Source organism: Plenodomus lingam, assembly GCF_022343315.1.
Source record: "Plenodomus lingam strain CAN1 chromosome Unknown contig_18, whole genome shotgun sequence".
Classification (NCBI taxonomy): Eukaryota; Fungi; Ascomycota; class Dothideomycetes; order Pleosporales; family Leptosphaeriaceae; genus Plenodomus; species Plenodomus lingam.
This window is the reverse complement of record NW_027093935.1, coordinates 552,982-578,645: the sequence shown is the minus strand read 5'-3', so window position 1 is coordinate 578,645 and position 25,664 is coordinate 552,982. Positions and strand designations below refer to the sequence as shown.

Below are 25,664 nucleotides of genomic sequence, written 5' to 3'. Positions count from 1 at the left end.
CCCCACCTCTACCCATCAAACGGCCGCATAACCTCATTCGCAACCACAGCGGCAACAAACCCCTCATTAACAGTACTATGACACCAAGGCTTGCGCCCCATCTCCCTCTCCATCATCGCCGCGAACGCGCAACTGCAGCCCTGGCGCGGAAACGCGGCGGTCACGTTTTCGATTGTTGAGGGGGCGATGAGGTGGGGGTTGAGGCCGAGGTTGTCTGTGGTGGGGTTAGCTGGGGTGCGTTGCTGGTGTTGGGAGAGTGTGTGCGGGATACTGGGTTGGGGTGGTGTGGGTGGTTGTTGGGGGGTATCCAGTAGATGTTGTAGGTATCTTCAGTTTAGAAACTGACAGTATACCACTCGTCCAACAAGGCATCCCCCCCCAAAAAGGATTAAAAAGCCCCCCCAAAAAAAACTCCAAATCCCGTCCCCAACAGCACTAAAAACCCCAATCCCGTCACCGACCCCGTCTCCCCAAAATCCGCATGGCGAATAATCGCCTCCCCAACCGCCTCCACCTGGTCCGTGGGCGCGCCATTTTCGCGCAAGAAGTGCATGGCCTGGATGGCGCCGTGGTATTCAAAGGACATGTTTGTGGCGGCGAGGTTGGTTGGGGTGGTGCCGAGGTCGTGGAGGAGGCAGGTGAGGTAGAATTTTTCGCGGAGGGGGTGGAGGTGGGGGAAGTGGGTTGATATGAGGGCGTGGCCTGGGGAGGGTTAGGGGGGGTGAGGAGGGGAGGGGGATGGAGAGGGGGATGGAGAGGGGGATGGAGAGGGGGATGGAGAGGAGGGGAGGGGGATGGAGAGGGGGATGGAGAGGGGGATGGAGAGGGGGATGGAGAGGAGGGGAGGGGGATGGAGAGGGGGATGGAGAGGGGGATGGAGAGGGGGATGGAGAGGAGGGGAGGGGGATGGAGAGGGGGATGGAGAGGGGGATAGAGAATGGGATAGAGAATGGGATAGAGAATGGGATAGAGAAGGGAATAGAAAAGGGAATAGAAAAGGAAATAAAAAATACTATCCAAAACTTTCTCCAAAAAAAAAACTCCCCCCCGAGTCTAAAAAACTTCGCCAACAAAGGTCTCCAGACAAACTCTCCAGACAAAGTCCCCAGACAAAGCCTCCCAAGAAATCAATCAACCAAATCCCACCCAATACCAAACTCTCCCAAAACTCCACTCCCCATACCAAAAAAAAACCCCGCAAACAATGATGAAACGTGCGGGCAGACACCTTCGCCTTGACAAACTCCCACGTCTTCCGCGCAAGCTGCGAGTCCGGCAATTCGCACGCCTCCGCGGCCAGCACGGCTTGCTTGTCGGGATCGATATCGGCAAGACTGTTTGTGAAGCTGCGGGGGACGGGGAGCCAGCCGTTTGTGAGGAGGGTGGTGGGTTCGGGGGTTGGGGTGGGAAGATTGTTAAGAGAGGGGGATTTGATGGCTTTGGGGGATTGAGGGGTGGTGAGGAGATGGGCTGGGGAGTTGTGGGAGAGATGGGTATGAAAGAGGAGGTTCATGTACATGTTCGTGAGTAGCAAAGAACATGTCGTAGTGCGCCTTGTCGCCTGAAGGGGACCAAGGGCGCAAGTGTCCAAATCATGACAAGGTACGGTACAAGTATGATTGTCAGAATGTAAATACTACTAGTACATCCAGATGATACAGAAAAGGCTGGATTCTGAGCACCTTGGCAATAACGTGCAACACAATACATGTACATGATGCAGCGCCAATTGTACAACAACGGAGCATTGCTTTTCCTGGTGCACACTATTTCTAGATGCCAAGCATGCAGCCGTTTTGATGTTTTGCCAGACGTGTGTAATTTCAAGCTGGGAAAGCAACTCAGAGCGCTGGGTACTTACTACAGTAGGTGTCTATTTCTACACCGGATGCGCCCTGCGTGCCGAAAGGGGTAAAGCGTCAGATGAAGGGTGCAAGCTGATTGGCTGGCATGACTGAACGCAGCAGCGCGCTCTGTAGACGCCGCGGTTGGCAACTTTCTGCATGTCAGCGGTCATGACGCGTCCTCGAGGCTCGAGGGCAGGCAGCACGTTGCGGAATAGGTTGGCCATGCGAATGGAAGATGAGTCTCCTCCTATGCGCAGGGCGGGCTCTGGAAACAAGCAAGCTTTTCTTGATACACGACTGCGCATGAGAGTAAGCCAGCCCATGAGGCGCATAACATGCGTCATCATACCGTCGACGACGATGCGATCGTGGGAGGGGAACTGGCTAGCTGATAGGCTACTAGGGTAAGCGACGTTTGCAGCCAGTTTCCAGACGGCAAAAGGTCATGAGGGAGGCAGACAATGGCATCACGTCTTTGGGAGTGTGGATGTAAGCCTGCCAAGTTTGCAGGCCAGGCCATTCGCAGTTCTTGTGTGCAGCAAGCCTTGTGGTAGAGAAGAGCAGTGGAAGCTTGGGAGAGTGACTAGGCGGGCGGGAGGGCCAAAGGGCCGAAATGCAGGATGACGACGTCTGGCCAGTGACGAGTGGAGGGTGGTCGGTGGCAAGATGATGGGCTAGCTACCGGCACTTGTCTGGCATGCAAACATTGGCTTTGGTGATGGAACGCGAGTTGATCGTACCGGCGCTTTTTAAGGTTTCGTTGGCGGAAGGGCAGGGGGAAAGTAAGGATGACGCGCACGACGGACACAACGCCTTGTCCTTGTTGTGCGGGAGATGTGCACCTTCCCTCGGTGGCCCGAGCTGTGGCGCGCTTGCCAACATCGGATATTAGCGTCCGGCGAGTTGTCGATAGGCATCGCATGATCGCCAGGCACAGTCTCTGTGCTGTGCTGGGACTTTGTTCCACCCTGGAAGTTGTCTTCACCTCGGTTCCCAAGAAATGAGGAGGATGATGATGATGATGATGCTTTTTTAGCAAGTAGAGTATCATAATGGTGCAGCGTTGCGCAAAGGCTGTGTAGACTGTAGATGGTCAAGCGGCGGCGGCGGCGGCGGCGAAGAGCCATGGTCGAGAGGGATAGGGGCGACCAGTTGGAACAGAGGAGATGGTCGTGTTCTTCACTCATGGGTGCATTGCCTGTCCCAGCTGTCCGAGGGCAAAGTCTGGGCAGCGTGATGAGTGGTCAGGGGAAGCGGAGGGCAAGGCTCGAGATGGGTATGGTAGGTAAGGCGGCGAAAAGGAAGTGTTGGCAAAGTTCATGTTCATGTCCGACAATGACGCTCAGACACGGTAGGCGAGTGGGCGTGTCTTGGCTTCATTTGCGGGTAGAGCAGAGTGCTCCCTACTAGACTGGACTGGACTCGTCCTTCTCCTGCCTCTGCGCTCCCCTGTGCGACGTCGTTGTGCTTGGTGTCACAGCCGCTGTTGCGTTGCCAGGAGAGACCAGCTGGCTCCGCTGGCAGGATTGGCGGGTCTCGTAGTGTACATGTGATTGTATATACATGTACTGTGAGATGTAGTTGGCCGGCCAAGCGGACAAATATGCAGCCAACCGTCACCCTCTCCTCGCTCTACTCTAGTCTTACTCACACTGTGGTACTTGCACCCCCCAACTAGAGTACTACTTCGATACTCCACACGTACTCTGCCTGTTCTGCTCTACTGTGTGGGTACTTGGTCTAGCAGTGAAAGAATAGAGTAAAAAAGAGAGACGATTCGCTTGCTGGGCTTTGTGGTGGTGCAACAAGAGGTGGTGGAAGAGAGGGAGAGAGAGAGAGAGAGAGAGAGAGAGCGAGAGAGAGAGAGAGAGAGAGAGAGAGAGCGAGAGAGAGAGAGAGAGGGGAGGGGAGGGGGCAAGGAGGCAAGAGACAGCGGGGCCGGCCAATGGCGAAGAGATTTGATGATTGCAGGTGCATGGTGTAGCGGCTAGCACCGAGAGCGGGTTAGCGGGTTAGCAGGGGGGGTTCATGGCCAAGCGGGACAAGTGGGCAGTGCAAAACGCCTTGGTCTCTCTTCTGCTGCTGCGCCAAAAGCTGGGCAAAAAAAAAAAATAAAGGCAGACAACAAGGGTTCCAATCCTCAGGCAGACATGGGACCTGGTCGCCCGTCCTTCTCCTCCTCTCTTCTTTTTGTTACTGCTGCTACTGCTCACAATCCATATCGATCCCGACTTGCTCACCCACTGTCCTTTCTTTTCGCCATCTGCGCCCTTCCAACCGTGTAGAGTACTCTCTCGACACCTACCTACCTAATGTTCGCTTGCAAGTGATCTACCACAGCCACACCTCCTTCCCAAAACGAGCATGTGCCTTCAAGCATAGCCACACTTCCAGATTGGTTTTCGAATCTCAATTTTTTTTTTTGGTTCAGCTTCGTTGAATCCTCGGATCAATATTTCGCCTCCTCCTAGGCCCAAGGAGCTCCTGGTAACCCAAGTGGTAAGTGCACACATCTCTGTAGTTCATGGGCACGCGGTGTTGTTGTTGTTGTTTGGGGGGTGGTAGTCTGCGCAAGAACACGCGCACCACCCTCAACGACTTACTGCGCCACGTCTACTCTGGCTGGACATGGCGAATCAGTCGAGCTAACGCAGTGTTTGTGCGATTCTTTGGTAGATTGCCATTCGGAGCCCTAATTCCCGCTGGTCGCTTCCTCCGTTTTGTCCTCTTGCCTCTCCCCATCCAAGGGCGACATAACGCAGCCGCCGCTTGGACGCCCACTCACCCACACCCACTCACCCACACCCACACCCACACCCACACCCACCTCGATTCTCGCTCTCCCTTATAGTCTGCCTGCCCTATTCGCATCCAGCCTTGCTCGTAATCACCTTCACCGGAACTCGACACCCAGCTGACATTCCTACTACGCCTGCTTCCATCACTTGCCCTCACTGCCTTCCACTCAGCCTCCGTCACCACAGCAGCCTACCGCCACCATGGCCGACAAGAGGGACATAGGTCCCTCGCGCCCAAGAGCACCCACCATCACCATCGACACATCTGCTACAAACGACCCGCGCGTCGGACAGCCTGTACCACGGGGAGACATGGCAGATAGCAGCAGGAGATCAACACATTCCAATGGCGACGTCTCGCCGACGCAAAGAAGGGGCCCCTCGCAAGAGCTGCACAATGCCAATTCTTTCGACTCCAACGCGAGCAGGCCAATCAGCCCCCACAATGTCAGCTCGCCCGTCACAAGTTCGAATCATGCCGGCTTGTTGAGCGTCCCAGGCGCACATTCCCGGGGCAACTCGATCGATTCTGCTACTGAGCATGGCGAATCCAACTCGAGTGCAACTTACGTTACCTCATCACAAGGGGATGCTCTCAAGGGCGACCTCGCACCCTCGGAAATCCCAAGTGCCGAAGAGTCTTTGAAGCCAGATCCGGGAACGGTAAGCGTCATGTCCAGAGAGAGAGAGAGTCACCCAACGCGTCACTAACCACGTCACAGGAACACGAATTCGAGGTGGAAAACAACAAGTTTGCTTTCTCGCCTGGCCAACTAGGCAAGCTCTACAATCCAAAGAGTCTGGGTGCTTTCCATGCACTCGGAGGGCTCGATGGAATAGAAAAGGGTCTCAGGACCGACAGAAAAGCCGGTCTCAGTCTAGACGAGCAATACTTGGATGGAGTCGTCACCTTTGAAGAGGCAACCGCGCCAACCGTGTCGCAATCTCCGCAGAAATCCGCCACAAACGGCGCTGGACACGCCGAGAGTGAGCTCAAGAGTGCTGGAGAAAACGCATTCGCCGATCGAAAGCGCGTTTTCAGCGACAATCGACTACCCGTACGGAAACCAAAGAACATCTTCCAGCTCGCTTGGATGGCCTACAACGATAAAGTGCTCCTCTTGCTGACTGCAGCCGCCATCATCTCGCTTGCTCTTGGTCTCTATCAAACTTTTGGTGCCGAACACGCGCCTGGTGAGCCCAAGGTGGAATGGATCGAAGGTGTGGCTATTATTGTAGCCATCGCCATCGTTGTCATCGTCGGCGCGGCCAACGACTGGCAGAAGGAACGACAATTCGTCAAGCTCAACCGGAAAAAGGAAGATCGAACCATCAAAGTGATTCGCTCGGGTGCGACTCGCGAGATTTCGGTGTACGACATTTTTGTTGGCGACGTCGTCTGCTTGGAGCCCGGTGACATGATTCCCGTCGATGGCATTCTCATCACAGGTCATGGCATCAAATGCGACGAATCCTCGGCTACCGGCGAATCTGATTTGTTGAAAAAGATGTCAGGAGACGAAGCTTTCAAGGCGATTGAGAGGCATGACAACCTGAAAAAGGTGGACCCGTTTATCCTTTCGGGAGCAAAAGTCTCGGAGGGTGTAGGGACCTTCATGGTAACAGCTACCGGTATCCACTCTAGCTACGGAAAGACGATGATGTCTCTACGCGAAGACAGTGAAGTCACTCCACTACAGAACAAGTTGAATGTCCTTGCGACCTACATCGCCAAACTGGGAGGAGCAGGGGCACTGTTGCTCTTCGTCGTCCTGTTCATCGAATTCCTCGTCCGCCTCAAGAGCGGCAACCGAACGCCAGCGGAAAAGGGTCAAAATTTCCTCGACATCCTCATTGTTGCCATCACTGTCATCGTTGTCGCTGTTCCCGAAGGTTTACCGCTAGCAGTCACACTGGCTCTCGCTTTTGCCACAACGCGCATGTTGAAGGACAACAACTTGGTTCGCTTGCTGCGCTCCTGCGAAACCATGGGAAATGCTACAACGATTTGCTCGGACAAAACCGGTACCCTGACCCAGAACAAGATGACGGTCGTTGCCGGTTCTCTTGGCACGGCTCTCCGCTTTGGTGACCACAAATTGAAAGCATCGGGTGCTCCCGATGTAGACGATGCTACCAAGGGCAAGGACGTTGTGGAATCGCCCGTCGAGAACTCCAACGATGTTTCTGCGACCGAGTTTGTATCCACCCTGAACAAGGAAGTCAAAGATCTACTCGAGCAATCCATTGTTCAGAATACTACGGCCTTTGAAGGCGAGATTGGAGGTCCTGATCCCTTTATTGGATCCAAGACTGAAACCGCTCTCCTAGGATTCGCACGCGACTATTTGGGCATGGGCAATGTGGCACAGGAGCGCTCGAATGCCAATATTGTCCAGGTAATTCCTTTCGACTCTGCTATCAAGTGCTCCGGAGCGGTTGCAAAACTCGACGATGGCCGCTATCGCATGTATGTCAAAGGTGCCTCGGAGATTCTCCTAGGCATGTGTGACAAGATTGTTACAGATGCGTCCAAGGAGCTGGTCGAAGCACCCATGACCTCGGACAATCGCGAGACTCTCGAACAGGTTATTACGACGTATGCCTCGCGCTCGCTGCGAACGATTGGACTCATTTACCGCGACTTTGAGAGCTGGCCACCTGCGGATTCACGCAAGAATGAAGACGATCCTAGCCAGGCTGTCTTCTCAGACGTCTCGAAAAAGATGACATTTCTCGCTGTTGTGGGTATTCAGGATCCTCTACGACCAAGCGTCCGCGAGGCTGTCAAGGACTGCCAGCATGCAGGTGTCTACGTACGCATGGTCACCGGTGACAACGTGCTTACCGCCAAGGCAATTGCTGAGGACTGCGGTATCCTGGTTCCTGGCGGCGTCGTCATGGAAGGGCCCACTTTCCGCAAGCTTTCCAAGAGAGACATGGATGCCGTCATTCCAAAGCTTTGCGTTCTTGCTCGCTCCAGCCCTGAGGACAAGCGTAGGCTCGTGAAGCGTCTCAAGGAGCTCGGTGAGACTGTCGCAGTCACTGGTGATGGAACCAACGATGCTCCTGCGCTCAAGACGGCCGACGTTGGTTTCTCCATGGGTATTGCTGGTACTGAAGTGGCGAAAGAGGCGTCTGCTATCATCCTCATGGACGACAACTTTGCCTCGATTGTAAAGGCTTTGCTCTGGGGTCGCGCTGTGAATGACGCTGTCAAGAAGTTCCTCCAGTTCCAGATCACGGTCAACATCACCGCTGTCCTGCTCACCTTTGTTTCGGCCGTTTCCAGTCCCGATCAAACATCGGTACTGACGGCCGTCCAACTGCTCTGGGTCAATCTTATCATGGACACGTTCGCCGCACTCGCCCTCGCAACCGATCCACCCACTCGCACTCTGTTGGACCGAAAGCCAGATCCCAAATCTGCTCCTCTGATCACTCTTAGGATGTGGAAGATGATTATTGGTCAGGCCATCTACCAACTCACAGTCACCTTCATCCTGTACTTTGCGGGCAAATCCATTCTCTCCTATGACAGTGACCGGGAAGCGGAACAGCTCCCTGCGCTTGTTTTCAACACGTTTGTCTGGATGCAAATCTTCAACGCATTGAACAACCGCCGTCTAGACAACCGGTTCAACGTCTTCGAGGGCATCACCCACAACTGGTTCTTCATTGTCATTTTGGCTATCATGATTGGCGGTCAGACCATGATCATCTTCGTTGGTGGCGTCGCCTTCAAGGTGACTCGCCTGAATGGTGCTCAATGGGGCTACTCGATAGTCTTGGGTGCCTTGTCCCTGCCCGTTGGCATGATTGTCCGCTTGATCCCAGACGAGCTCATCCGCAAGTGCATTCCCGATTTCTTCAGGCGCAAACAGACGCCCGAGGTTGTCATTTCTGACGATGATTACCAATGGAACCAGGGTCTCCTTGAGATTCGCGATGAGCTTGCTTTCCTCCGAAAAGTGCGTGGAGGCCGCCTCAGCAGCTTGAAGTTCAAGGTTCAACACCCCAAGGAAATCTTCACCAAGTCGCGGTCCAGCATCTCGGCCCCGAGCACCCCCAACAATGGACCGGCGGCAGACGATGGTTCTCCCGCTCCACCGACACCCAACAGCCGCAGACGCGCCAGGTCGCGCTCCAACTCCGCCTTTGGTCCTGCCACCGTCATGGCTGGTATCGTTGCCGGCAGCATTGGTGGCTGGTCTCCAATCGACCGAACCGGTGACAACGAGTCGATTAGATTCGGCCGCAATGCTACCAAGAACGATCTTGAAGCCCAGGATGGCGTCGAAGTCCATCCCGATACCAAATCCACCGAACCCATTCTCGCACCCAGCCCGAGCGAGTACCGTGGTCCTCCGAGCCAGAACATGGAAACTACACCCAACTTTGTCACCGGCCCATTTGCATCTGGAGAGGGCAACACTAAGCCTCCCGCTTCATGAAGACTCTTCTGATTCCAGGCGCTGCTTCACACCTTTCTTTAATCTCTTTCACTCATGTCCTTTGGTCCCAAAGCAAATTCTCTCTTTGTGGTTTACCACGTCTCCCACAATAAAGCATGCTAGACGGTGTTTTTAGGCGTTTTTCTTCTCTCTTTCTTTTTATTTTTCAATGTTAATTTTTTGTTTATCGTTTGGCTAGGCTACCTTTGAATGGCCCCCTATGGCTGATTGGTACATGTACATTGTGAATACCCTTGTGTTTTGTGTTTTTATTTTGGACACGGATGAATCGACTTGCAGATGTGGCGATGGTTTTGAAGCCCTTTTTCTTTTTCTTTTTGCACAGCTTTTCAGCTTTTTTCTGGGGGGAGGGCGACAGTTTGTATTTTTTAGCGGGGGGAGGGGGACTTTGTGTTAATTGAGTAAGGTGGGGGTTTCTGTGTTACTGATGGTGTCGCTGATGGAAGGGGAAGGAAGTGGGCTTTTTTTACAGGTTTTTCCTTATGAGGGGGTTGGGTGCGTGTGGTAGTGGGGAGGGAGGGGAGGGGTTGCTTGAGATAGAGACGGAGACGGAGAATGAAAAGTTGAAAAGTTTAGAGACTTTTGTGTGTGTGTGTGTGTGCTTCCATGTGCTTACTATTTATAATTTTTCTGGGTGGATGAATCTTGATATTTCATCTGTCTTGTTGATTTTTTTGAGGGGGTTTTTTGGGTTTTTTGAAAGAAGGATGGGATAGGGATGGGTATCTACACATTTACCACACTGTTAAAGATGTAGATGTAAAGATATTCTAGATTCTGCTGCTTTATTCTTTTCTTCTCTTGCATCTACTCTTCTGTGCTTGTGGCTTTTCTGTGCTTGTGGTGGTGTGGTGTGGTAGGTTGGTTTGCGTGGCTGCTGTTGGGGATTACGTGGCTGCTTTTGAGGGATGAGTATCAGCTGATATTAAGGGGGTGGAGAGGTAGGTATGCGAGCGAGCGGGTTGGAGTGGTGGATTAGGAGGATGCAGCGAAGATGCAGCGAAGATGCAAAGAAATGCCAAAGCATGATCATGATTCATCCTGATTATGAATACCAAGACAGAAAAAAGGATCAAAATGTTACCAAAAACCAGCCAAATCCATCAATACACTACTCGTACATTACAACCAAGCCTGACTTGAATAATAACACTGACTAGGAATCACCTCAAACTCAAACTCAAACTCAAACTCATTCTGAACTGGGCTACAAGCGGACAAGACTTCAGCCGCCTGAATCGGAAACTCCGGCGGCGTCGGTAGAACGCCGTCGACAAGGAACTGATCTATCCCGCCCTTTGCTTCCATAGCCTTGTATCTCTCAATATGCAAATACACTTTGACAAATCAGCATGCGCAGTGTCAACATTGGTCTGTGCATACCTACGATTCAGCGAACACCCATATTGCCCCGAACAATCTGGCATGATTCGACCGTGCTGCAGCGAGAAATGTTCCGCGTACCACGCGTTCCACGCGTCTGGGTTTTCGAATCCGGGGTGGATTTCTTGCATGTCGTTTGCCACCATGTTGGGGTATTGTTCCATGAGATGGCGTAGATAGTTCCATTGTTCGTTGTGCTCGGGGTGGAGGAGGAGGGCGAAGCGCGGGGTGTGGAGACTGTTTGGTTGTTTGGTTAGGGGATCGGTGAAGGGGAGCCAGTGCAGTTTGAAGAGCTTGAGTGGACTCCATGTGTACTGGCGATGGCGGATTCTTGGGCAGTAGGGGTGAGATGCTTGGGGCTGGGGTGTGGGATTGGTTGGAGTGGTGGTTGGATGTTTCGAGGAAGCATGGGTTACTTCGCCTTGTGCGCTCGTCCTTTCTAGCCCATACATGTTTCCCTCGGACGGCTGGGTGATGTCCTGTGGATTTGTGGACATGTGGTGAGATGGGGTTGGAGAAGGATCGGCCTGCTCTTCTGGGTGATTTAGCATTTCCTCTAGACTGGGCACTGGATAAGATAGGTCTCCGAAAGGACCAACGTGCTCATCTGGGTAGTCTGGCATCTCATCCATATTTGGCATTGGATAATCTGGGTTTCCAGATGGATCCGCCTGTACTTCCGCGTAATCCAGCATATCTGGATCGATGTGCATGGATAGAGATAGGATCTGAGGAAGATCATACTGCATTTCTAGGTCGTAAACTAGCTCCTCTGTACTTGTAGGCATTAGATTGAAGTGGCTTTGAAAACGATCAGATTGGTCAAAGTAATAGCTTTGTATGAATGGGTCTTCCCCAAAAGCGTTTGGCTCGTTGCGGTCAGACATGCTGAAGCTGAAGCTGAAGCTGAGAGTAATGTTCTACAGTTGATAAGGGCTTTGGTACAGGACATATCGAGAGTAGTTTGACAACCTGTATTTATGTAGCCGTTCAAGAGCCGTGCCACGCTCGTTATCATTTAGTCAGAGCGGATGACTGTTACTTTGAGTGAGTAGCCTCGGCAAGTCCATCATTCCTTGTTGACTCTTAGAGGCTCAGAAGCAAAGAACCTTGTATGTATATCTCTGGGTCGAAGCGATAGACATGTCAAGATCGGGGACTGTGTCAACGTTCCCCAGCTGTCACAATACCCAGGTCATTGCACATGGTAGATTGCTACTTGATATAGAGAGTCAATCGGCATGAATTCAACTCTTCTATCGTGCGAATGCACTTACCGGTACATGAGTCTTCCATATCCAGATTCGACTCAATGATAGGTTCATGGGCACACAGCCATGTGTCCAAATCTCCATAATGACATGATGGTTTCATGTCAAGGCGCGGCACAACCCGCTTCTCTGTGCTCGTGCGCAATAATGGCATCTTCAGGGTACCGGTATAAGGCTCGCAAATCGATAATTAAATACGTCACATTGCCCACTACCACGGCTGCGACTTAGCCAGGAGGCAGAAATCGGCATGAATACATGTGACAGGGTTTCCGGTTGACACGTGGTATCGGAGTCAACAGCTTGCGCTCTTACTGATCGTGTATCCCTTGTCTCATCTGCATCTACTCGTGTTATCGACCTTGTGTCGAGGCAACGCGATGCAATGATGTCCATCGAGCTTACTTAGGTACCCCATGCTCTAGCGTCTTGGCACCTTACCGTACCTTGCAGGACAGCTTGAGGTATAGCGATCTCCTCCACTTGACTACCACATCTTGGCCGATCGCGCATTTTGCCGATGGACATCACTCGCTATCTGTATCCTATCTATTAGATTTTTGCGACTTGGACATGATGACAGCCCACGCCACACGCGTGTACAAATGCACGGGATGAAGTATTGCTGGGGAGGCCGAAAACAACATCAACAAAATGCCGACCTCCGTGTCAAACGCCGCCAAGCCCAGAGTGCAAAAGGTCTGTACTCTGTGGACGCATGACGACAATTTTTCGAGGGAAGACATTGTTTTCAATCGCGAAAAATTTCCAGAGCTGCCCACGGCGCCTGGATCGCTGCTCCAGATTGTGGCCATAAAAACTGGTACTGCCGTGCGTGGCCTTCAAGGAAATGCCAGTGGCACGCCAAACCATGCATCCCAAACGGAACCGGATGCTTCTACCTTGAATGTGGATCCTGATGGTCATGCAAAGAGAGATCGTCGCGGCTCTATCACTATCACTGTTGATGAGGCTGGAGGACTTATCCCTGAAGGGCGGGAGGTTGATGCAGAGAAGGCTTACATATTTGTATCCAAACAGCTTCCTGTTGACTTGAAAGCAAAGCACACAAACTTGCAGGTGAGCCGCGTTCGAAATGCCGGCTATATTCAGCTAAACGAAATACAGGTTTCTATATCGGAGAGGATTGCAAAAGTGTTTGGCTTCCGTAATCGTATGCAGGTCATAGTTACTGAGGTAAGTGTCGCTGAACATCCGTTCCTCAGCAACTGATTTTTTCCAGGCAGATGAAGAAAAGCATGAGGCACACCACGTGGAGTTGGTCTTCCGTGACGCATACCTTGCACGAGCAGACATGTGGCGTCTGGCTGTCTCTGAGCTCAGTAGTCGCACTGTGTATCGTGGGCAAAAAATTCTCTTCATGGGGACCATCAAAGCCACGATCAAGCATATATACATCAACAACCAGTCTGTACAATCTGGCTACTTCTCGTCCAGATCGAAGCCAATCTTCCGTAGCGAGTCTGCTCGGTACACACTCTTTCTTCAGATGTCGAAGGAGATGTGGGACTTTGATGCGGAAGGCGCGGGCGAAATCATGTTTAACAAAGTTGTCAGTGGTTTTCTTCCGGATCTTTTCAAGAGATGGCTAAGGATAAACGCGAGGCATCTGGTAACGATTATTCTCTTCACGCGGATGCAGTATGACGGAGAAGTGCTCATGGACCGTCCTGATGCGAGTACTAACATCAGTCCTGAAGCCACATCTGGAATGTTCAGAGACTATTACCGGGTAGTTGTGAGCGATATGGCCAGTGGCGATTGGATTAATATCCTGTACCAGTTGAAGAAGGAGTTTCGAAACTTTCTCCGTGAGGTTTCCCTTGTTCGCAAATCAGTACCACGGGCATCACTTGACGGAAGAACCGACTCGGAGAGCTCCACGACAGAAACAGTAGTGGCTGGAAGGCCGTCTTCTGCGAGCCAAGGCAACATTCTCGAAGCGATCAATTTGGCGGCAGCGCAATTCGCGAAAGACTACATTGATAGAGACCTTGTGCGCACCGGCATCTCAGTCATAGTTGTCACTCCTGGAACAGGCGTCTTCGAAGTAGATTACAACATGCTCAAACTAACCACCGACACTCTGATGGGTTCTGGAATTGGCATCGACCTAGTGTGTTTGTCTCCAATGCCGCTTCATTCAGTACCTCTCTTCAAATACCGAACGCCTCGAGTAATCTCCGATATTCGCATGGAGATGAGCGAGGGCAAACCAAAAACAGCCGAGGTTGCGAAAATGGAAGAGGAGAAAACACCTCGTCAGCATCATTCAAATTTTGGTTCTTTGCCACGAACGCCCAGCGCACCACCGGCTTATAGCTTGACATCAGCTCCGACAATCCACCATGAAGACAAGTCGGACGGTTGGAGATACGCCATGCCATATTGGGTTGATGTATCCTTTTGGTCTGGTACATCTGAAGAGATACTGGAATTGACGAAGCCTCGTAAAGCTGACAGGATCATCAAAAAGTCCCGCAAAAAAGGTCGCATCTTTACTCTGAGGTGCCGTTTATACGAATTGCAGATGATGGGTGTCATGGAGCACGAGTTTGGTGAGATATCTATACCCTATTTACAGGAAGACCCAATGTATCCGTCGCATTTGAGGAAAGCCGAAATACTACCGGACACCAGCTCACAGGAAAAGGCCCATCAAATGAAGAATTCAAAGACTGCAGCAAGCTCATTCTCATCTAAAGGAGACAAGGACTACGGAGAAGATCAACTGGATGAGATCAGGGTTTCGTACAAAGCTTGGATGGATGCTTATGATAACGGGATATACTCGCCTCTTCTGGAAAGAAGCAAAACGTCAAGTCAGAGCCAGCCTCGCCAGCAAAGGCAAAGCGAGCCATTTTTCAGTGGATCCCCTGATTTAGGCAGAAGCTCATACCTATCCTCTTCTTTCCGTAGTGCTGGTACATCGTTTGGAAAGACGACCCGACCGCTATCTGACGCCAACTTCCATCAGCTCATACGGGAAGTATCCAACGAAGAAGAAAGCATATCCCCTAAAGCAAACACACATCGGCTTCTCGAAAGGAATTCGCAGGGTGCCCCCCGAGCGGATGTTACACGACGACAGCAGACACTAGCGAGAAGCAGCGCAGGTGTTGGTCGCTCTTTCACGCATAGAGGAAGTGCTTCTGGGAACACAGAGAATCAGCGTAAGTCTCTGAAACCTACCCCTATACCGTCTCCCACTCCGAGTCGTGGGCCGTCGCCTCCGAGACGGGAGGGTGCCACATCTACATCTAGCGGTTCCAGCACACCAAATGTAGTGCCTGATTCAAAACCACGTCCCGGTAATTGGTTCTTGAGACAGATAAGCTTTGGAGGGAAACCCGCACCAGCAAAAGCCACAATCGCAGATCCAACCATCGACATAAGTCAAGGCAAGGTAAAGCCAGCAATGTTGACTGTCGAGAATAACCATAAAGGTGCCATTGCGGAGAGGCTGGCCAGTACCCGTGTCACGGCTAATGAAAAGCCTTCTCAGCCAATCGCCATCAAAACCGCGTCACGAGGTGGCCCTACATCAGCTGAATCACTATCATCAGATAGGGCAAGCCGATCTGTTGAGACTGTGAGAGGCGGGAAATCTGGCAAGACTTCAATACCCTCGCAATCCGGTTCAGTCAAACGAGACCCAGGATCTACCTTTCTTCTCGCCGGAGCACGCGCTTTGGGCGACCATGGCGTGGGTCCAAAGTTAGACCTGTCTTCCAGTGGTGGTGCCAAAGAAATCCCTAGAACGCTGTCTCCAACCAGCGCGATTGCCCCTTGGGCTGTCTTGGTCAACCCTTGTAATCCGAAAAAGAATGTTCTCAACTCTCGGAATCAGTATCGGCGTTGGCATCATGTGTTCCCGCGCACATTACGGACGGGCACCGTCAAATGGAGATCTCTGTGCTCACCTGCGGCTGTGCCATTGACACATGAATGGTTCCCTACGCCAGCACAAATTGCAACTGAATACAATGAGAGTCCCTACAAGATTTCTCAAAATGAGGACGATGATATGCAGGATGCTCCCAAAACTAGGGAATCGCTGATCAAAGAGCTCATCGCGTTTAGACTCTCTCATGGCTTTCAAGTCATAGTCGGATCAGCTGTTGCAGAGTTCTCTGGGCGAGAAGAGAAAGCTCTGGCCAGCATTCTTGCACCAGACTACATGTCGAATGACGGTGACACTGTCTTTATGAGCATGGGAAATAACATTCACCAACTAGTATGTGTGGCTGGCGGTGAGGTGGAGGTTAAAAGGTACACTCGAAAGCCTACGACTGCTCTGGAATCTTCTGCTGGTGTTGACAGGCCATTTCATTACAACCCGTACATCCGTACTGCGTTTGAGGATGACTACTATCCACGCGATATGGTGCTGCGACCTCCGCGAAAGGAATACAACTGGAACATCATCGACACCTTTTTGGCAGGATATCATGACGAATTCTCCGAAATATTACGGTTCTGGAGGGCTCGATTTGTTTTGATCCCGGTTGAGATCCCGCATGTGCACCGACGCCCTTTGTCCATGCTGAACGAGGACTCTGAAGAAGAGATTCGCCTAGAAGGAATCCAGAAACTGACTCAGCTCTGGCAAAAGTTTCGTTACATTTCGCCAGACGAGCGACACCATCATCATGCGACATCGACGAAGCAAAGGGACGCCAACCCATTAGCCATTGAGTACCATACCCGAGATCTGTCTGCAATTGTCGCTGCCGGACCTGACCATGCCATCTTCAACGACACAGATAGCGGAATCCAACCATCTGTGTATCCTGATGCGGAAAAGTATCACAGGTCAAATATTGACCTCAAGAAGCTTGCCGAAGACTTGCAAGGCGAAAAAGGGATTCCCATGATGGATCGGCGCTGGCATTTGAAGTTGCACCAGAACTGTTTTCTCGGCTTTGACCTTACGAACTGGCTACTATCTAATATCAAGGATGTGGAAACCCGAGACGAGGCGGTGGAAGTTGGCAATGAACTCATGAACCGGGGCTTAATCGTGCATGTCCAAAGACGACACCAGTTCCGCGATGGCAACTTTTTCTTCCAGATTGCTGCCGAGTACCGTGCTCCTCGGCCAGAGTCAAGAACAGGCTGGTTTGGTATGCGAAAGACGGACAAGTCTGGTCCATCCACACCGCTCGTCGATAATCCGCGTTCGTCGCCTCTTTCCTCGAAGGCCAGCAAGATTCGACCGGGCACCGCGGACTCTTCATCGACTAGTTCCGAGTCTGTGCCAGAGGGCGAGAAGACGCCAACCCAGGCCAATGGGGGCAAGCGTCAGGTCACTCTATCGCGTGTCATGCGTTACGATGTTGACCCGCGGAAGCGGTCGTATCGACCAGAAGTGATATCATTACACTACGATCGCTTACACAATCCTGACAACTGCTATCATATTCGCATTGATTGGATGAATGTTACGGCTAAGCTTATCGAGGATGCCATTGTTACTTGGGCTACCAGTGTAGAGAAGTATGGGCTGAAGCTCGTCGAAGTCCCCATTGCGGAAGCCTGCAACATTGTCGAATACAACCCTTTTCGATCGCCGTACCTTGTCAAACTGGCACTGCAGCCGCCACTGGCCCACCCAGATCTGGTATGGGACCCGGCCCATTTCTCACCGCAATATTCCAGTACAGACAAATTTGCGTATCACAAGGCGTTGTTGCGAAGACTTAACTTTGTGCTAGACATGGAAGCTGCTAGTTCGTTTCCGTCTGATGTGAAGGTCACCTACTCATGGGGCGTTCCGGACTACAAGTATACGCAGTTTATACATCGGAGTGGGACTTTGTTGGCGCAGATTACGGATGAGGGTAACTTTTTGCTGCTTGCCAATCGTCTCGCTCACAACCGTGTCAAGGACAATGGCAGACTTCGACCGATTGACCCCTATGAGCACAAGAAGGCGACGACGGATGGTGGTCAGAGCACGCGAGTTCCTCCGACGCCTGCGGAACGCAACAACCCTTACCGGAGCCCATTTGCTAGTCCGATGGTGCGGCCAGTGCAAGATTCTAGTCTTCTACACACAGCTCTGGCTAGTCACGATAGACAGGCGACTCCTTCGCTGCCACTGGCCACGCTGACGCAAATGACAGCAGAGCAAGTCAAGGATGAGGTTGAAGAGTTTTGCCAGAATCCCGACCTCCTTTCGGCCTTGTACAGGGAAGCGTTTCGACAAGCGCCTTCACCGTCGCCTCGAATTCTGCCGGTATTGGACGATAGGATCCCAAGCCTGGGCTTACCGCCTGCCATCAACATCCGCGAAGCCAGTCCGGCAAGCAACAGTTGGGTGTTGAGCTCGACTCTAGCTGAAAGGAGAGAGCGGGGGGTTCTTGGTGGCATCCCAGAGGTGAATAGTAGTGCAGCGGGCAGTGGTATTGCGGGTCGCAGGCAAGGAAGCGAGGGGAGCATGTCGACGCTGGGGAAGAGGACAAGTCTGGTTATCGACGCTAATGCAGAGTGTCAGCCCCGCAGGCAGGATAGTCAAGGAAGCTTGGGAGGAAGCAATGTGTAGTGCGGGGAAGTGGTGAAGTTTACACACACACACACACCTCTCCTACATAGTAGATGTTGGATTGTTAGATCGAGGGCTAGAAGACTGGAGGGATGAAGGGCTGGAGATTGGATGGGGAGAGAATCATGGATTCTCTGTTGCTTCAGCAGATGGTATGTACCGGTAGTAGGCACTTATCAGGACCTCTACTTCATGACGACTTTGAAAATAAAACTACTGATCAAGGATGGCAAGCACGAACAGTCAGATGTGGATAGTCTGTAGTCTGGATGTAGATGGATGTATGCACATGGAGATGTATGTACTGTACATTGCTTGTTGCCGTTGATGGGCATGGGACATGGGAAGAATAGATCACGTGAGGATTTACCGCAAGCGTGCTGCACGATGGGCGATGGGCGATGGGCGATGGGCGATGGGCGATGGGCGATGGGCGATGGGCGATGGGCGATGGATGCGGGCCCGCCTCACGATAGTCGAGCGAGGGCAGCGCAGACACACCGCCCTTTTGCAACCACGCTTTTGCTTTTGTATCAGATCATCACCAAGCAAATCCACAGCCGAGGGCGCCGGCGGCGAGCAAGAGAGAAGTAACTATTACTGTCCATACATAGAGTACAGATAGAGTGGAGTCGAGTGGCAGAGAGTCTACTCTAGCATCATCCAGGCTCCACCCACACATCCATCCACACCAACTGCCCGCTCGCTCGTTCGCTCCCCCTTCCCCTCACTCCACTCCACTCCACTCCACTCCACTCCACTCCACACACGCGACACGCATACGCCTACGCCTCCTGCAGAACAGCTGCTTGCCCCTCCTTGTCATACGGACACACAGACAGCAACCCCGCCATTACCTAGTAGTAGGACGACGAGGTGGTGGTCGTGCCAGTGCCAGTACTGCTACTACGACTGCTACTACGACTGCTATTACTTCTGCAACTGCTACTACTACTACTGCTGCTGCTGCCACGATCCACTGCTGTTTGCTACTGCAGCTGTCACTTTGTTGTTACTGTGATGCTACCATTACGATTGCTGCCTTGAGCCATTGCTGGTGCAGCCAACCAGCTCTACAAAGCAGAGCAGCACTTGTGTCTCGTGACAACAACGGAACAGCTAGCCCGAGGGCATCATCTTCACCTCATTCCCTCTCACCTCTTCTCCACTCTGTCTTGTCACCCTCCTCCTTCTCCTCCTCACCCGCCACCTTTACTACGACAACGACGACAAATACCAACAATAACCACAACGGCAACGACAACGACTATACAACCACAACAACAACGGTGACAACGGCGGTTGCCATGGGGCTTCGACATCGCCATACCGTTCGCGCCTGCCACATCTTCGACGGCGCCCCCGACAACTGCTGCTGAGATCTGCCCGTACAACGCGTCCACATGGAGGAATGCGCCAACTGCCAGACATGATCGGCCACCTGTTCAGCGCCCGCAAGAGCGCGAGCCTCTCTCACCCGTCCCCCACCGTCCTCGACTCGGCCACCGAAGAGAGCCACACGCGCCACCTGCTCTATCCAGACTCTACCACCCTCTACCACCCCGATGACCAGCCCTATCCGCTGCACTCGGCTCCGCTGACCCCCGGAAGCGGCCATGACGGGCCTCTGCCAGAGATCGATCTCGAGTATCCGCGCGACTGCCGCATCATCATCGCCCAGGACGAGACGTCGGCCATGCCCAAGACCATCTTGTTCGACTCAAAGCCGGCTCCGCCCCGTGCCGAGCCGCCAGCCACGCCAAACACGCGCACGAGGCCATTCGGCGGAACCAATGCGAGCCCCGCCAGCACCGCAAGCCCAGCATGGGGAGGCGTGCATGCACGAAGGTCATCACTCGTCGCTGAGCCTACACCACCGAGGTCCCCCACGATGGGAGCCTTCACCCGCGTCCGCACCCGCGGCACCTCCATCTCCTCCATGCCCAACATCGACGAGCATGCTCAGGTGCAGGCCAAGGCACAAGCTCGCGCAAAGGAGTCGACCGACCTTGCCAACATCTGCCTCGACTGCATGTTTGGCAATCTGGCCATGAACTACCGAGGCAACTCCAACAAGGTACACATTGTGCCACTCGAGAACAAGCCAGCAGAAGCTTCTTCCTTACTCGGTAGCTGTGCTCAGGATGCAGCGAGCTCACTGGGGAGGGCAGAAGGACTGCGCAGGAGAAGCAATCTTGCCAAGTCGTACACACCTGCAAACCTCCCCACAGATCTTCCCCGCAACGACTCTAGCGAAAGCGTCAGCAAAGAATCCAGGCGGCGTACCATCTTCATCACCCGCATGTTCTCCGTCACCCTTCCTGAAGAAGACACTGAAGCTCGCACTCCTACGCCACAGAGCTCACTGCCAAAGGGCAATGGCTTCCCTTTTCCACAGACCAGCTCCAAACCGGCTCAGTCGAAACCCCCTTACATCTCGCACCCACGCAAAAGTCCCATGTACGCCATCACCATTATCCTACATTTGCCAGTGTCGCAGTCTCCAGCAACGATTCGGCCGTCTTCAAGAGGCATCAACCTGCGAAACCCAACGCACATGTCTTCGTCCGCTCCAGGACAAGACTCGCTAGGTTCTTCTCTCGACTCTGACCGACGTGCTGGATGGGCCTTTAGTGACTCGAACCTTGGCATGGATTCACTCTTGTCATCGTCCCTGACTAGTGATGTTGACGATCGTGTGGATGTAGTGGGACAGCACTGGGATGTCATCATGCGTGCTCTCACGAGCCTGCAGTACGTGGTTCAGGAACGCATTCTGGCTCAGTTCAAATCACCGGATCCATCAGGCCTACCAGTTGCTCCCCACCAGCATCGACATCAGCCGTCTCGCACAAGCCTCAGGGACATGTCTACCTACCCCACGCGCAAGCCGTTGAGACTCCAGCCTAATGCTCTAATGATGGACAAGGAGATTCAGACGGCAGCAGAGCTCACTGGCACTCGCGTCGTGAGTGGAATGAGAATACCCCGCGTTATGACGGGTCAGGGTAAATGGGGTGTCTGGCGCGAGGAAGCAAGATGGCTCGGACGATGGGCTGGTCGACGAGAGCAAAACTTCTTCTTCTACAATCTGTTGACGGCGTTTTTGGGTAACCACACCGAATGGCTCAATGTCCTCGGCCCCAAGTGGTACCGCAAACGACATCGCAAGCAGCAGAAGGCGAACGCTAGTGAAACTCTCATCATCACCAATCGGACCATTATTGTTTCTCCGGACAAGATGGCTGCACGCAGGCTCATCTTCCTCCTCGCTGCCTTTTTACCACCAAACGCTCCTAGCAGCGGCGAGAGCAACTCTCTCTTGCGTCCTGGAACCTCGACGTCGCTTCGTGCTTACTCTCAGTCGCCACCAACCAACATGCCGCCTTCACGTAAACAGTCACTACGTCGTCAGATCAATCGCCGACCGAGAGGCCAGCAAAGTGTGACCAACATGGGCTTGCTGCAACCGAGCATTCAACACATAGCTCAACCACCAACGGAAGGCAATTCTGAGCGCTTCGAGACTGGCGCTGGTGGCGAGGCGCTCAAGCCCGCCAGGCCAACCGGCCACTCTCGTCGATCCTCTACCCACTCTGTCCGGACCAGTCTTGTTATACCGTCCATGTCTGACGGCTCAGCTATTGTAAAGGACACCGGTTTCGTCGCAACAACGACCACTTCGCAGAGCACGGTACCCATAGCACATTTCACTCTGCCAAGAATGAAATCGTCCACGCCCATGCCTGAGCCACGACCCGAGAGTAGCGATAGTCTGGCTTCAGCGAACTTGATCCATACTCTACAAAGAAGCGGCACAGGTCAGACGAGTATTGCCAGCAATGACTCCAGTAATAACAGTCGCTGGAGTGGATTTATGAATTTTTGGAGCGGGCGACGGTCGTCCTCGACTGATCAAAGCGACTATCTTCAGACCACTGACGATGGGGTGGGATACCGTGGTCAAGAGCGGCCTAGGTCTCAGCTTGAGCACATGGTACAGGAGCTCTCCATGGACCGTGTCTTTGAAGGGGACGTGTTCGAGCCCCCTATCGCGAACACTGGTGGTGCAATTGCTGCCGAGACTTCACCTGAAATATTCCCGCAGGGCAGTGGTAGCGGTATCCCGGCATCAGCTGCACGACCGATTCCGGATCGACCCAGAACTTTTGAAGGGCCATTGAAGCTGTCTGTTAACGAGAAGGACGGTGTCATTGACGTCGATATTCCCTTGCCGGATTTTGGCTCACCGTTACAGTCACCTCTGCTGGGAGGCTACGGTTCCGCATCTAGCCATCATGGTTCCAGCTTTGGCGAGTCATCGGTTCTTTCGACGCCGTGTGGTGAGTCCGAACAGCCTGTCAACGCTGCTGGTTGGTTAAGCCAGTTCCACCCCGATTTTGCTATTCAGGCCATCAAGCCTTATGCAGAACTCGAGCGCGATATCAAGCGAGCCATGAGCGCAGAGCCTACTCCGCTCACTGCAGCTACAACACCGAACTTCGAGACGGGCCCCCTGGAACGCTGGGTTGACGTGTGCTCTGCTCTCATTGCAGACACGAGCGCGTTCAAGATCAAGCGCATCAGCCTACGACGCCTAGTTAAGCTGACGCCGACACCCACTTACCAACCCTCGGCCATGACACCAAGTGTCTCTGGGTTGCCACCTGGTCGCTCACAATACGGCAACCCGTATTCGGTTGGCACGCTGGGACCCATGATGACGGAAGTGCACCTTGCCGAAAAGTTCGATGAGGAGGCCATCATGGACTTTGATAATACGCTCATTGATGGCGTGGATCGCATACTGGCGCAATCCGGCGAGGTGACTCGGGTTCATTCTGAACAGTCGTCCCGATCGAGCTCCCGAAGAGGTCGACATGACGCGAACGCCGAATTAGACGCGCTCTCGCATGGTGAGCTACCGCAGACTGACTGCAAGGGTGTGCTGTTCGAGGCCCTTGAAGCAGTCGTTAAAGACGTCACGGCTGAACGTGTTGGCAGAGAATTGCTCAAGAATGATCAGGGAAAGGAGTCTGGGAAGCAAAGCCAGCATAAGACATTTACAGACTCTTCGCTGAAGGAAGGCGTGAGGAGATGGCTAACTGAGGTGGAGTGAAGTGCGTAGATGTGAGGACGGGATACCTAGTCCTGTAATGTGGAGTGTGGGGCTCTATTTGGTTATTTACTGCGATTTAGCGGGCGTTCATCTCTTTTTCGAGTATGCTTTGCTTTCTACACGACAGATGCGACAGGGTGCGATGAATTGGGGGCTGGGGCGGGCTGAGGCGTGGCGGAGCGGGGGATTTCTTTTTGGAAGATACCAAGGTTCGTGAATAGAGTAGAGTATACTTAGTAGAGATAAAGCGAGCAGCACACGATTTCCTGTCTAACAGCCACATCTTTTAGTACTGCCGAGTCGTTATCCGTCTTCACTACCTACGGGAACAGTCTACTCTTAGCCTTGGATCCTTTGGCGAGACATGGACCAGATTGTTACGTTGGGAATCGGTTTAGTCAGGCTTTCCAATGCTGAGTAACCATCGCTCGGAACGACACAGCTATGACGACAGTGGGGTAGACGTTGGTTGATTGATTGATTGATTCATTGAAGCGTCTCCCGCGCGCAACATCCAGCACGCGTCAATGACAGCTATATAATACCTTGGGGCTGTCGCACAACCTGAACTGTCTCTCTTATCCCATGTCCGCCTTGACCTGGCGACTTGCGCTCCGTTCAAAGCACATTGTCCGACCCCTCATCAGTAGCACTAGATTATTCCGACGAACCCTCAGCACCACCACTACCACCACCAGTGCCACCCAGCCCAAAGAAACAGCCATGGACAAGAAACCCAGCCCCGACACCAAACCCGGCTCCATCCTCGCCTGGGCCGACCAGAAAACCGGCGAATTCAAACGCCAAACCAGCACCTTCCGAAACTTCATCTCGCGCTCAGCCGGCGCCGAATTCCCTCCCGAAGCAAACCGCTATCACCTCTATGTCTCGTACGCCTGCCCATGGGCCCACCGCACGCTCATTGTACGCGCACTCAAGGGCCTGCAAGACATCATCTCCTACTCGAGCGTGCACTGGCACATGGGCCCAAAAGGCTGGCGCTTCGCCACCGCCGACGAAGTAGACAGCCTGCCCGGCCACACGATCCCAGACCCATGCCACACGGACACCACGCATATCCGCGACATTTACTTTGCGCAGGACCCGGACTATAGCGGGCGGTTTACCGTGCCCGTGCTATTTGACAAGACGACGGGGCGGATTGTGAGTAATGAGAGTGCGGAGATTATTCGCATGCTGTACGTCGAGTTTGATGGGTTGGTTGGGGAGGCGTATCGTGGGGTGGAGTTGTTGCCTGAGGGGTTGAAGGGGGAGATTGAGGAGATGAATGGGTGGGTTTACGAGGGGGTTAATAATGGGGTTTATAGAGCTGGTTTTGCTACGTATGTTTTTCTTCTTCTTCTTCTTCTTCTTCTTCTTCTCTTCTTCTCCCTCCCTCGTTGGTTTCCCCACACACTCACTCTCTATCCTTGCACTCTCCACCACACCGCCAAATCCCAACCCCGCTAACCCAACCCCCAGCACACAAGAAGCCTACACCAAAGCCGTAACCCAACTCTTCGACTCCCTCGACCGTCTAGAATCCCACCTCGCCTCCTCTTCAACCCCATACTTGCTCTCGTCCCCGCACGTCACCGAGGCGGACATCCGCCTCTTTACAACGATTATCCGCTTCGACCCCGTCTATGTCCAGCATTTCAAATGTAATATTCGTGATATCAGATCGGGTTATCCGTGTCTTCATCGCTGGATGAGACATCTTTGTACGTCTTGTTCTTGCTCGAAACCCCAAAAAAAATCTTGTTCTTGTGCCTGGCCTACTTGACCACCCTGATCTCCTTCTCATCTCCATCGACCACTGGCTACCTTTGCTAACCTCCCCCTCTTTAGACTGGGACTACCCCGCCTTCAAATCTACAACTCAATTCGAGCACATCAAGAATCACTACACCAAGAGTCATGGCCAGATTAATCCATTTTCTATTACGCCGCTCGGGCCCGTGCCGGATGTTTTGCCAAAGGAGGCCGAGGTGCCTGCTGTCAAGGCCGTGGTTGGGGGGAAGTGAGGGAGTGGTTGAATGTTGTGTAGTATGCTGAGTAGTACAGTTCCTGTCCATGGACAGGATTGAATAGGTTTCTGGGTATCTTTGCGCCTATGTTTTGCCTGTTTCCACTGTTCTTGTTACATATTGTTCATCCTACTTCAAACGCCAAACCCGCTCCATCTTTTCCCAACACTGCT

At 52.9% G+C, this 25,664-nt stretch overlaps 8 protein-coding genes across 8 annotated transcripts; 7 read left to right on the top strand and 1 right to left on the bottom strand.

The window, feature by feature from the left end:
* Positions 1-481: 481 nt before the first annotated feature.
* IAQ61_003642 (uncharacterized protein) lies at positions 482-688 on the top strand (the record flags this gene model as incomplete). The annotated part of the gene is made up of 1 exon (XM_066096045.1): positions 482-688. One exon carries the CDS (start codon positions 482-484, stop codon positions 686-688), a length of 207 nt encoding a protein of 68 aa, XP_065953921.1.
* Positions 689-1,204: 516 nt separating this feature from the next.
* Positions 1,205-1,531, top strand: IAQ61_003641 (uncharacterized protein; the record flags this gene model as incomplete). The annotated part of the gene is made up of 1 exon (XM_066096044.1): positions 1,205-1,531. The coding sequence occupies one exon, from the start codon at positions 1,205-1,207 to the stop codon at positions 1,529-1,531; it is 327 nt and encodes a 108-aa protein (XP_065953920.1).
* Positions 1,532-3,856: 2,325 nt separating this feature from the next.
* IAQ61_003640 (uncharacterized protein) lies at positions 3,857-9,524 on the top strand. The gene is made up of 3 exons (XM_066096043.1): positions 3,857-4,346; positions 4,524-5,308; positions 5,368-9,524. Exons 2-3 carry the CDS (start codon positions 4,847-4,849, stop codon positions 9,097-9,099), a joined length of 4,194 nt encoding a protein of 1,397 aa, XP_065953919.1. The 5' UTR covers positions 3,857-4,346; positions 4,524-4,846; the 3' UTR covers positions 9,100-9,524.
* Positions 9,525-10,242: 718 nt separating this feature from the next.
* IAQ61_003639 (uncharacterized protein) lies at positions 10,243-11,390 on the bottom strand (the record flags this gene model as incomplete). The annotated part of the gene is made up of 2 exons (XM_003837143.1): positions 10,243-10,457; positions 10,508-11,390. 2 exons carry the CDS (start codon positions 11,388-11,390, stop codon positions 10,243-10,245), a joined length of 1,098 nt encoding a protein of 365 aa, XP_003837191.1.
* Positions 11,391-12,428: 1,038 nt separating this feature from the next.
* Positions 12,429-13,007, top strand: IAQ61_003638 (uncharacterized protein; the record flags this gene model as incomplete). The annotated part of the gene is made up of 1 exon (XM_066096042.1): positions 12,429-13,007. One exon carries the CDS (start codon positions 12,429-12,431, stop codon positions 13,005-13,007), a length of 579 nt encoding a protein of 192 aa, XP_065953918.1.
* An 866-nt stretch (positions 13,008-13,873) lies between these two features.
* Positions 13,874-18,342, top strand: IAQ61_003637 (uncharacterized protein; the record flags this gene model as incomplete). Its single annotated transcript, XM_066096041.1, has 1 exon — positions 13,874-18,342. The coding sequence occupies exon 1, from the start codon at positions 13,885-13,887 to the stop codon at positions 18,340-18,342; it is 4,458 nt and encodes a 1,485-aa protein (XP_065953917.1). The 5' UTR covers positions 13,874-13,884.
* Positions 18,343-19,753: 1,411 nt separating this feature from the next.
* On the top strand, positions 19,754-23,461 carry IAQ61_003636 (uncharacterized protein; the record flags this gene model as incomplete). Its single annotated transcript, XM_003837141.2, has 1 exon — positions 19,754-23,461. The coding sequence occupies one exon, from the start codon at positions 19,754-19,756 to the stop codon at positions 23,459-23,461; it is 3,708 nt and encodes a 1,235-aa protein (XP_003837189.2).
* A 723-nt stretch (positions 23,462-24,184) lies between these two features.
* On the top strand, positions 24,185-25,488 carry IAQ61_003635 (uncharacterized protein; the record flags this gene model as incomplete). The annotated part of the gene is made up of 3 exons (XM_003837140.2): positions 24,185-24,804; positions 24,944-25,185; positions 25,313-25,488. The coding sequence occupies 3 exons, from the start codon at positions 24,185-24,187 to the stop codon at positions 25,486-25,488; spliced, it is 1,038 nt and encodes a 345-aa protein (XP_003837188.2).
* Positions 25,489-25,664: the final 176 nt, after the last annotated feature.

What these genes read in the sequence shown, in the direction of transcription:
- IAQ61_003640 (XM_066096043.1), top strand. Translation starts at nt 4,847, where the DNA reads ATGGCCGACAAGAGGGACATAGGTCCCTCGCGCCCAAGAGCACCCACC. An exon ending in TGAAGCCAGATCCGGGAACG is followed by an intron (nt 5,309 to 5,367) that starts GTAAGCGTCATG and finishes ACCACGTCACAG; the next exon opens with GAACACGAATTCGAGGTGGA.